Source organism: Arvicola amphibius, chromosome 6 (assembly GCF_903992535.2).
Source record: "Arvicola amphibius chromosome 6, mArvAmp1.2, whole genome shotgun sequence".
NCBI lineage: Eukaryota > Metazoa > Chordata > Mammalia > Rodentia > Cricetidae > Arvicola > Arvicola amphibius.
Genome location: NC_052052.2, coordinates 145,403,830 through 145,416,047, shown reverse-complemented (window position 1 = coordinate 145,416,047; position 12,218 = coordinate 145,403,830). Strand labels below are relative to the sequence as shown.

The following is a 12,218-nucleotide window of genomic DNA, read 5'->3' as shown; positions in this document are numbered from 1 at the left end:
TCCCTCTCTAACCAAACTAGATTCAGGCATCTCCTATAACTCCTCACCAGGCCTTGGTCCCTTCTGCTTTGGGCCTAATTCAGTTAGAGCAAGAGTCCCACTCAGTCAGTCAAGAGAGACCCCTGGCTGCCATGTCTAAACTGACAGCTGTGGAGGCACCTTTGAAGCCAATAGATGCAGGCAGTGTGAATGGGCATCTGTTCCAGGCAGGAGGGGGCCAGGTGACCCTCTCTGACCATCCTGGACATCAGTGGCTGGAACATTGGGCACACATGCTCAGTGTTCTCATAACCTGACCATCCAGCTGGCCTTGGTATTCTGGTGTTTTCTTTACTTTCCTAATGCTCACCCTGTTCCTGAGCGGTACGTCCTGCCCCCCTCCCCCCCGCCCCCATTCCTGCTTTGTTCAGAGCCGAATCTGTTCTCTGTTGTGTGCTGCAAAAGTTCTGGCCAGCCTTCCCAACCATGGTGGCAAGCATCGGAATCATCTTTTCTCTCACCCTGAGGGGACTGTGGTCTGCCTTGGCCTGAGGAAGAGCTTGTCAGAGGAATCTCTGGGGAGCAGACAGCAGGATTTTCCTGAGAAACTCATATCCACACTGAATGAAGCCAGGGCCAGGGTGGCCAGGTGATATAAAGGCAGAGCCACTTACTGCTGACATCTAAGTTGTTTGTGCAGTAGTCACTAGTCAGTGGGGCTATTTATACTAAGTTAAATTTCATATTACCCTACACTATCCTACTAGATATACTTGTATGGTGGCCCAATGCCAGCTGCTTCCTGAGCACATGAACATATGTGACTGGGGGTCTAGGACATGTCCTGCTGTAGGACGTCTGTGGTCATAGATAGTTCAGGGAGTCTGGTAGATACGGATGGGCCCTTCCTGCCAATGTCTTCTGTCTTCATAGACAGTTTGAGATCCAAGTTCCCCTCTTCTGGCAGAGCTAGGTGCTGGGGATAGCAGTATTTCCTGGGAACGTAGGTAAGGAATCTAAAGAAGTCTGCAGGTAAGAAGGAGTTCCCAGAGGCTCTCTCCAGCAGGATGGGCTAGCGCCAGGTGGGGGTGCTGGCAATGCTACAGGGATCAAGGAAGGAGTCCAGGGCCTGGGTCTATACTTCCAGAAGCTGGGGAGGCCGACAGACAACTCGAAGCAGGGAGCACAGGACCTTAAACACCGGGAACACATTTTCCATTTGCTTATCCAGGGCACCCAGCAAGCTCCTCCTTTTCCTCAGAAGGACAGGAAAAGGTATGGCTAATATCCCTGAATTGTTGTCCTACACAGGAGCCTAGGGAAGGAACCTACAGAAACCCCCCTCCCCCATAGATGATGTTCTACCTGGATACCCACAGCTCTGGGGATAGCTGCTATGCTCTAGGCCTAGCACTGGCCACCCATACACCTCCATGCAGGACTAAACTCAACATGTTAATTCCTACAAGGGTCTAAGGACCTCAAGGAGGTGGCCTCATCCCCTGACCCAGCCTTACCATGTATGTGGCAATCTCATCGGGAGCATCCCCATCAAGATCGAACTTGAAGGTCACCATTTTATGGTTATGTGTTTCCAGCTGACACTCCACCATCTTGTCCCCCGTGTTACACACCTGCAGGAAGTCACGATCAGATTGCAGAGGACTTCACACCCATGTACCCCAAACCACAGCCACTCACATTCAGGATAGTGAGCCGAGGCCGGCTGGCCCTCTCCTGCCGGGAGCGTGCACGAGTGGACCTACGGTGGTGTTTCCGGGCAGCCCTGCCCTCCAGCCTGCCCCCTCCAAAGGTGCCTTCACAGCTATCACTCAGGTCTCTTCCAGAGGTGACATCGGAACCTCCAAAGCTGAGGGGAAAAACCAAAAATTTTAACAGCACACCTGGAGAACCAGAAAATCCACTCTAGGCAGTCTAGCCTTGGGGTTTGAACTAAAGTTGGGACCTGCAGAGATGGCATCCAGCCTACAAGGGGATCCCAAGATGCTCTTCCTCCAGTACCCATCCTGTACCACCCATACCTTCCCTTTGGTGGGCTGTACGGCCTGATTCTCTAGGCCCTTTGCCTGTGAAAGGGGTCTAACATGCCTCATTTCCCCCATCTGAGCAAACAAGGAACCAGGAGCTCTAAGCTGTTGTGAGGATGTGGAGTCTGCTAAGCTTCCTGTATCCACAACGTTCCAGTCCCCTGGGATGACGGGATCCATACCCACCTCTGTAAGAACGACACTGCCACCCCAGAGCACAGGAGGAGAAGCCTGAACACCTGGACCTGGGCACACCCGAGGGCACTGAGGCTCTGCCCATGGCCTTCCCCTTCCGGAATGTCCTCGGCACAAGGATTAGTGCCGGGATGCACAGCTCAGCAGGGACCAACAATAACCAGAACTCAACCTGGACTGACCAGGCAGCATAGCTCAGCATGGGCTGATAACAAACAAGGGGTCCCTGAACCACTACTGGGTCAGATTTGGAAAAGGGGGGGTAACACCTATTAAAATCCTGATGGTGTCCTGGCAAACTGGAGCAGGACCTGAGTAAAAATGCTAAGCAGTGCTGGGCAGGGCCGAGCTGGCTGCTGAGCCTGCGCCCCCCACAATCCATCCTGAAGCAAGGGAGAACAGTACCTCTCCACTCGTTGGTGGGGGGCCAGGGGGCTTGTCTTGTGAAACCTGCTCCTAAAATAAGAAGCAGAGTACAGAGAACAGGGTTACATTGTGCTGACCTACCTTACCTCGCCTCAGTGAGGTCAGACACAGCATGCAGCTGCTTCCCCACCTCCTCTGAGGCTCTCTCCACACAGGGCCCAGTGTGTGGCTGCCGTGATTTTGAAAGGCTTAGAGGCAAGCAGATTCCTGAAACCCAGGGTGGCTTCCTTCCACAAATCGCTAACCTACTTTGATCATTCCCCCGAAAAGAACACACAGGGTTGTGAAAGCCCTGGGCAACCTGTATAAACTCTCTGAGGAAAACCCATTTCTGAAATTCATGTTCTCCCTCCTGATGTGGGCCAGTGTAGACAAAGAGGCCGAGCAGCTTGGAGTAGCTGTCCCCAGAGTACACTGTGCCTCCCTCACCTCTAGAGCTGAGCCCCCCCGCTGGCTTGAGCAGGGAACAAGGGCACACACCTCTTGAGCCACTTCCACCATCAGCTGGACAGCGGGGGCAGGACCAGCGACCGCAGGACCAGTGGGCAGAGGTGGGTTTGTTGGCGGGAGTAGCGTAGAGGTCTGGGTGGGTACACTCTGAGAGGTGGAGGCCACTGTGGGGGCCAGGGAGCTGGGGAGCTTGGGCAGGAGCTCAGGGGCAGGAGGCAGCAGAGTGTCTGGCAGAGGAGGGGAAAGGACAGCAGGCGGCAGGGACACAGCAGAGACTGGAGTAGCAGCAGCGACATCCGCAGTGTACGAAGGAGGGTGGCCCAGCAGGACCTGGGGGCAGAAGGGATAAGATGCAGGCTGGGTACCAGGGAACAACGGCAGAGGCTGTGCCCAGAGGCATCAGTGAGCACACAGGTTTGGGAGGATAAGGACTATCTCTCCGATCCACACATTCCCCAAAGGTAATCGTTGTCTTAGAGCACATCTGGAATGTGAATTTGGAAGAGGTAAACAGGCATGAGCCTCCTCAGACACCTCTATGTGCGAATAGACAGACCCACACTCCTAGAAACTGCAAAAAAAGCCCAGGCAAACAGTCAGAATGCAACACACACTTAGTATCTAGACTGGGCTCTGGCTGTCTCCCTGGGACATCAGCACCCTGCTTCCCTGGCCTTCTACCTAGTTGAGAGCATGGGGTAGCCATACCCAGTCACCCTGAGCGTGTTCAACACCTGCCATCTCTCACAAGGTGATTTGGAATTCTGTCTGACTTTCCCCTGTGGGTGTAAAAAGTAAGAACAAGAGAAAACAGGGCTCATAGATTTCAATGCGAGAACACACCCTCCACGGCCCCAGGTAGGCCGAGAGGTTGGGCATCCAGTCTTTTTGTCTCTCAGGAAGAGGAACAGCAACATTCACTTAGACTACTCTTGGTTAACAGCCTCTGCAGGATCAGAGAGCTCACTTTTCTTCTGGACACATCCCCTCTGCTGGAAGGGATGCCTGTGGGGCAGCCAGCCCAGCTCATCAATAAACTTCTTGAAGCTTAATGTAATTAAAATTTTTTTTAGAAAGAGGTCAGTGTCCTGGTTAGTTTGATGCCAACCTGACACAGCTAGAGTCATCGGAGAGAGTCTCTGTTGAGAAAATGCCTTCATAAATTCAGCCTGGAGGCAAACCTGTAGGGTATTTTCTCAATTAGTGATCATTTGGGGAGGGTCCTGCCCATGGTGGGTGGTGCCATCCCTGGGCGGGTGGTCCTGGGTTCTATAAGAAAGCAGGCTGAGCAAGCCAAGGGAAGCAAGCTGTTAAGCAGCACCCCTCCATGGCTTCTGCATCAGTTCCTGCCTCCAGGTGCCTGCCGTTTGAGTTCCTGTCCTGACTTCCTTCAATGAGAGACAGTGATGTGGAAGTGAAGGCCAAATAAACCCTTTCTTCCCCAAGTTGCTTTTGGTTATGGTGTTTTATCACAACAATAGTAACCCTAATTAAGACAGTCAGCAAGATGGTTTAGTGGGTAAAGGCCTTGCAGCCAAACCTGAAGATCTGAGTTTGATTCCTAGGACCCACATGGTAGAAGGAAAAAAAAACCAACTTGTGTAAGTTGTCCAATAATCTCTGCATGTGTACTGCGACACACATGAGCAGCTAGCTCCCCCCGTTACACAAACAAATAAATGGAATTCAAAAATAAAAAACCAGGCCTGGTGAGCTAGCTCAGTAGTTGAGCACATATTGCTCTTGCAAAGGACCCAAGTTTGGTTTCCAGCATCCATGTTGGGCAGCTCACAACAGCCTGTAAGTCTAGCTCTATAGGGATCCAATGCCTCTGGCTTCTGTGGCCACCTCCACTCATATATATGAAAATACCTAAACACAGACATACATATAACTAAAAATAAAAATAAATATTTTTTAAAATTAAAAATAAAATAATAGGGGCTGGAGAGATGGCTCAGAGGTTAAGAGCATTGCCTGCTTTTCCAAAGGTCCTGAGTTCAATTCCCAGCAACCACATGGTGGCTCACAACCATCTGTAATGAAGACTGGTGCCCTCTTCTGGCCTGCAGGCACACACACAGACAGAATATTGTATACATAGTAAATAAAAAAATATTTTTTAAAAAAAAATCTTTAAAAAAATTTGCTGGGTCACGGTGGTGGCCCACCACTTTAATCCCAGCACTTGGGAGGCAGAGGCAGGTGAATCTCTGTGAGTTCAAGGCCAACCTGGTCTATAAGAACTAGTTCCAGGACAGGCTCCAAAGCTACAGAGAAACCCTGTCTCAAAAAAAAAGATAAAAAAAACCTTCTAGAAGTTCTACCAGCCAACCACTTGAAGAGCTCACCAGTCTGTAGCAACCGCAGAACCCAGAAAGGCCAGCAGCAGAAAACAAGACCCAGAACACACAGATGGTGCTAGACCCTGCTCTCTTGCTGCTTAGCCTCATCCTAACTAATCAATGAGCTTAGTGGTCATTGACACCTTCTCGTTCTAGTAGCTCACTCCATGAGAACACATGACCAGCATGCTTCTTCCCACCGGCTTTTTAGACAGATGCTTTCTGCTGGCCAATAAACACCACTCCCACCCCATCTCCAAGCATTGGAGTTAGAGGACACACTCTGAGCGAGCAGCTCCAAGCTGAGCAGCACAAAACTGAGTCATGTAGCACCTGACACTCGGGTGCTCCCTGGACCATTCACTCTTCACGGCAAAGCCAGGAGGAGGTGCTGGTTCACATCAGAGGAACCTGAGGTTCAAGTGGCCGGGGCTATGCCTCAGTTTCAGAGCTGGCAGAGCTTAGAGTTGAGGTGAGATCAGGTTCAGAGACTGCCCCCTGCCCAGATAAAACTGTCAGGCAGGAAGATAGATGCTCAAGTGTGTGTGTTGGGGGGGGGGCGCTGCCAGGTGGAGAGAGCATCTTCACCCGGTACCTGCTGGGAGACACCCCAGTAAAGAAGGCCTCTGACGAGCGGACTCGAGTGGGAAGCATCAGGTCTGTTCTTCCTTGCCCTCATTTGGGTTTAAACAGAACAGACCAGGAACTCCAAACATGAATGTCCTGGGCAGGTATGTGAAGCCACAATGGCAGGCCTCCTGATACAAGGCACATAACCCTACACTCCACAGCATCCCTTCATTGGCAACTTGGCACACTGTATGGATCCTCACCTAACACCAGGGCAATTATCTGTCCTGCTAGAATCATATCCCACCCGGCAGGCAGCCCAGTGGCACATATACCCCTTACTGCTGTTTTGTTTCCTCTCTGTTCAAATTGGAATGTCCATTCTGCCTTGCTTTGTCTTCTGGTCAAGGATAGCCTGGGGTACACACAAGTATCCACAGAGGAGCCACTTCAGGTCAACAGGACTGTCAGCACTGGCATGAGGTGAGGGAGTGCTCAGCCACAAAGCAGAAGCAGGGAAGGAGCATGGAACACATCAGCCATTCTGATGCTCACAGCTCCTGAGAAGGCAGTGGATGCTCTACCATGGTTCAGGCCTCTGCCCCAACATTCTCTTCATAAGAAAGGTCAACCAGGGGCTGGAGAGATGGCTTAGAGGTTAAGAGCACTTGCTCTCACAGAGAACCTGGATTCAATTCCCTAGCACCTACACCATGACTCACAACCATCGGTAACTCCAGTTACAGGGAATGTGACACTCTGTTTTGCCCTCTGCCAGCACCAGGCAGGCACACAGAGAGTACAAATACATCATACATGTAGGCAAAACATTCATACACATAAAATTAAATAGATAAATCTAAAAACAATTTTTAAAAAAAGATTAAAGGTTAACCACAGGACAGAACTGTCCCTGAGTCTGGGTACTAACAAGAGCCATAGCTCTGTGTAAAGGGAACCTGGCCCTGAGGGTCTCCAGGCAGTGAGTAGTAAGTCCACTCCCACAGGTGAATTACCTGGGTCCCTGAGGCAGCAGTTGGAGCAGCCTGCTCAGGTATATGGACGACGGTGGGCTGGACAGGCTGAGGAGGCACAGGTGAGGCCAGCTGTGGAGGGGTGGCCCGTAAGCTCTGCACCGTGTGGTGGGGTGAGGGTGGGATGTCTCCAGATGCCATCTGTGGAAAGGCTGCTGGGTACACAGGTTGAGCCGGGAGCTGGGCCGGGAGCTGGGCCGGGAGCTGGGCCGGGAGCTGGGCTGGGAGCTGGGCCACTGCTGGATGGATAGACAGTGCAGCCACACCCTGCGGGGCCACAGCCAGCAGGGGGATAGCAGCTGGTGCATTTGGCACGATGGTCTGGCAGGGCACAGTCAGGGGTGCTCCTGGGGGGTGAGGCAGCTTGACAGCCTGCAGAGGCAGGGCCGGTGATGTGGGCAGGGGTGTCGTGAGGCTTGGCAAGATCACAGCAGGTGAAAAATACTGAGGTGGTGGCACGGAGGCCACATTTGCAGCTGGCAGATCAGTGAGGGTCTGAGGGAGGCCATCGAGTCCTGCCAAGGGAGTGATGGGGGGAACCACAGGCATCTGAGGCATCTGTAAAAGGTACAGTGGCATGTTAGTCAGGGGCCCACAGCATCAGCGGGAAGTGGCTCAGTCTTCCAAACAGCTGCTGGCGATGAGGTGATCTCAACAAGTCATTGTACAGCATCATAAATGTGCTCAAGCAGAACAGGCGACCTGCCTGCTGGACTCTCTCCCTTGGCACCAGCATGGAGGGGCCGGTGTGTCCAGGTTTCCAAGGGGCTGGTGGCTCCAAGGGAGTCAGAAGCGCTCAGTTAAGAGGAACCAGAGAAGGACCACAGGGCTCTGGTGCTTCGGAGCACTTTCATTTGGGAAGGCTGAGACTATCAAAGCTCCCGGGCTGGACCAGTCACCCAGTGTCTCATCAGCCTGAAGTCTCATCCTGTGAACTCCATGGAAGCCAGCCCCTTGGAGAGTTCTCAGTATAACCTTCTGTGATAGATGAGGCAATGCCACTCCCTGTGGCATTCAGCCTCTCAACAGCAGATAATCTAAAACCTTCTGTTTGATCTCTCACAGTATCAGGTGGTACCTGGCGTGGTGGGTTAAACACTTTCTACTCGATAGCTATCCCCTAAGCAATGCTTTCTTTCTGCTTGCTCACAAGCATCATGTTAACTACCCCTCTGTACAATTATGAGGGCACAAACATGTGCAAATCCACTGTGATGCACATGACAAACAGCTAAATGCCACCCGCAGTGATAAGCACACCTGTAAGGAGTTGCCCTTAGCTTACTTCCCAGAGCTCTGCTGGACAATCATCTGAAGCAGATTGCTTCCTATGCCCACTCAATGGTCACAAGGAAAGCTTTGTCCTTGGCTTGGACTAGCCCTTCCCCCATCCTGGACGGCAATCCAGTAGATGGCGAAATGACAGCTGTCCCACCCACTCCTTGAGGGACGGACCCTATATACACCACCCTCATACAGAGGCATCTCAGCCTGGGAAGACAGCTTGCCAGGGTAGAGAAGAGGTGAAGCCCAAGGAAGGAAACCAGACAAAGGAGGCTGTCCCCAGGGTCCCTGGCCTGCTGCAGTAGTTACAGGAGCAGACGTGAAGCACTAGACATATAATATACAAGGTATGACACTATGCTCCAAGTCTACGTCCCTAGCCAGTAGCCCCTGGTGACACGCATAAACAGGCCCAGCCCATGTCCTGGTACCCACCCAAGGTGAGCAGGCTATGGGCCAGAGGTACCTGCGGAGGGACTTGAGCGAGAGGCTGCAGAGGTGGCTGCGGCATCTGGAGAGGCTTCAGCTGAGCAGGGGCCACTACCTGGGAGGTTGGAGCCAGGTATGGAGGCAAATGAGAGGACACTGGCTGGACAGTGCCCACGGGCTGCGGGGCCAGGACTTGTGGCAGGGTAGGTGGTTGAGCCATTGGAAGAGGCTGGAGGAAGAAAGGGAGCCTTGTGCTCAGACACAAAAGAAATCCACAGTGACCCCCGCATGTGTGCTCATATGCTCACACTCATTCATCTGCATATACACTCCCACATACACACTCGGATTCACACGCACAGCCACATCACTTGCATAAACACAACCACATAACTTCACGACTGCACGTTTTCACACATCACACTCATACACACAGTGAACTACAGTCACAATATACATCTACACACTGCTCACACAAACACACGCAGACCGCCAAGCTCCTGCTAATCCGGAGCCAGCTTGTAAAAACATTCTGAATAAGCAGAGTTTTCCATGTGCAGGCCTTGCATTACAAACTACAGATCTCTCCCTCTCTCTCTCTCTCTCTCTCTCTCTCTCTCTCTCTCTCTCTCTCTCTCTCTCTACCTATCCCCCTCTGTCTCTCTGACACACACACACACACACACACACACACACACACACACACACACAAACACTAATGCTTGCATAGGTACATCCTTCACCCATGCCAGCCACTATAGGCTTTGGCTGCAGAACTATATCCCTCATAAGGGAACAAAATGAAGTATCACACTTACTTGCTGGACTTGGGGTGCTGGCTGGCTTGGGCCCATGGGCACAGGGGTACTGGGTGGTGGTAGTACAGGAGTGAAGCTCATGGGAGGTTCTGGAAAATGCTGCTGAATGAGTGGAGGGCGCGCAGGGGGTGGCACAGGGCCTACTGACAGGCCAGGCTGCAGAGAATATAGAGGTCATATTCAGGGGCTGCCTTTGTTCCTTCTTGTCCCTGTGCCCAGCCCCCTCGCCACCAGGAACCTTGTTCTCAGAAAGGTGACTCAACAGAAGCCAGGTATGGTGGCCCTACAATGCCATCAACAAGACTGAAAAGCCACATATGGCCACAGCTCCCAGCCAGGGAATGTTCTAGAACACAAGCCCCATGGAGTATTATGCAACCATGTAAAAAGATCATCATAGAGGTTTTTCAGCACCGTGGAGAAAGACTCCTTAGGCTATAGACTGTGGGCAGTTCATTTACAGTGATGATTAGGACTAAGAAGGATGAGCCAATACGTGTGGAGAGATGGGATCACAGTTTGTGGCTGCTGGGAAGAACACACAGCCATGGGAACAAAACTAGAACAGTAAGGCCCTTGGCAAGGAGAGGCCCTCTGAGACTCAGTCACAAGGGGACAGAAACAGTGCAGCACATGGGGAGGGCACTGGTCCACGCAGCTAGCAAAAGAACAGGAAATCAGCCCAAGAATGCCGAGGATAAGGGACTGCTGCTACTTTGTCAATATTCTGTGGGTTTTTTTTCGGACTTTGTTTTGTTTTTTAATTTTATGTGTATGATATTTTGCTTGCATGTATGTCTATGTACCACACGCATGCCTGGTACCCAAGGAGGCCAGAATTGGGTATCAGAGCTCACAGGACTATAGTTACAGATGGTCGGGAGCCACCATGTGAGTGTTGGGAACAAACCTCATGTCCTCCGCAGTGCCATGTTACTAAGTTCAGCTCTCCAATCATATTCATTGTGCAGAGACAGACCCTGTAGTACTTATGGGAAAATCTCTGCTTGTGCAGGATTTACTTCACAACAATGAGGACACTGGCAGTGGAAGGCTGTGGGGAACATATCTGAACACAAGTTCAGGTTCGGAAGAGGGACTGATGTCCACTGCTCTCCAGCGGACTTCTCTTAAGATGTGCTGCATGGCACAGAGGCAGGGATCTCTAAAACACACTCTCACTTCCCCTTTCCTGGTGCTCTGTGCAAGAATGTGGGGAGCAGGCACGTTTGGGATCCCGTCTCAAAGCTGGGTTCACCTAAAACCATAGACAGATGAGTCGGTCCAACTAGACCAGGCCAGGAGAGACTGTCCATTATGAGCTCCGGCCACTATCCATGGCTCAGGAGCTAAGGCAGGGTCTAGTGACCCCTCACTCCTGATGGTCTTCCATTTCCTCCTCCTCCTCATTGCCCCTGTCTGTTTACCCCACTGGATCCCGAAGCTATCGCCATAGTGGCCTTCTCCAGAAACACCAAGAGGTGGGGATGTACCCTCCACAAGCCATCCTTCCTGTGCAAGTTGTCTTTACATCAGGAGGCGGGGAAAGAGAACCAAGAACTCTGACCCGAGTCTGCAGCTGTGATCTCTCTGCTCAGTCTCCTGATTAACATGTGGATAGTAAGATCAGCTAGATCGATAAGGAAGCATAGGACAACGTGGATGGGGTGAGGACCAGAGCAGCTAGTACATCCCAAGGCCTAAGGTAGCGCTGACCATGAATGAAGGTTTGAGAGAGACAGGCAGGACATTCTGGCTCAGCCCTAGCCGAGCAGCCTCTGGGGCAGCAAGTCCTATTGCATGAGGTCTTCCGGCCATTTAAAATCAAACCTCATTTCATTCTGGGAAATGAATAAAATTGCAAATAAAATTGCAAATGTGTGCATCACGGTGAATCCCAGGGCTCAGAGAAGCAGAGGCAGACACGATCCACGGTGTCAATTGCTTTTCCAAAAGGCCTGTTGGGCCTTTCTAACTGCTTGATCCGACGTGGACATGGGGAAGAAGAGCGCCTGCGTGTGCAGAGGACAGAGATCACAGCACGAGTGTTCAGACTGTGCCAGAAGCTACCACAGTCCAAGACTGTGCGACAACAGGGGCTACCAGCTTACGGGGGGGAGGGGGGGCTCCCAAGTGACCCGGGAAGACAGACCCACCGGGGCGGGGGGTCTAAATCACCCTCTGAGGACCCAGCTCGACCACCCAGGTCACAGGCAAATTCTCAAGCTGAGCTCTCAGAGTTGAGAAACAAGCATTTTTCAATGTTTAGAAAAAAGCCAACAATCAAAGACAGGGCTTGCCATGGGAGCACAAGGACTTAAGTTTGGATCCTTAGCACCTAGGTAAGAGGGTAGGCAGCAGAGTACACCTGTGCTCAGTGCTGGGAGATGGGAGACAGCAGGACCTGCTGGCCGGCCAGTGAGCTCCAAGCTCAGTGAGAGACCCTGTCTGAAAAAGTAAGGTATAGACTCCGGACATGGGTCTCAGGCCTCCACGTGTACATGCAAGGGTGTGTGTACCTGCATACGCTACAGACACAAACATAAAACAGAATAAATATCCTGCTTGACCCCTCCTCCATCATCCACTTCCCAGATCTCACACGGCCTGTCAGACATCCTCAAAGCCTGAGCCTCTGTT

The 12,218-nt window shown here is 51.9% G+C and overlaps 1 protein-coding gene across 1 annotated transcript in view; it reads right to left on the bottom strand.

Annotated features, from left to right (window-relative positions):
• Window positions 1-12,218, bottom strand: part of Wnk2 (WNK lysine deficient protein kinase 2) — a 112,198-nt gene that overhangs the window by 34,271 nt on the left and 65,709 nt on the right. The window contains 7 exon segments of the mRNA XM_038333561.1: window positions 1,497-1,613; window positions 1,681-1,849; window positions 2,623-2,678; window positions 3,129-3,428; window positions 7,030-7,605; window positions 8,798-8,989; window positions 9,579-9,734. Of these exon segments, the coding sequence (XP_038189489.1) occupies window positions 1,497-1,613; window positions 1,681-1,849; window positions 2,623-2,678; window positions 3,129-3,428; window positions 7,030-7,605; window positions 8,798-8,989; window positions 9,579-9,734 (1,566 nt within the window).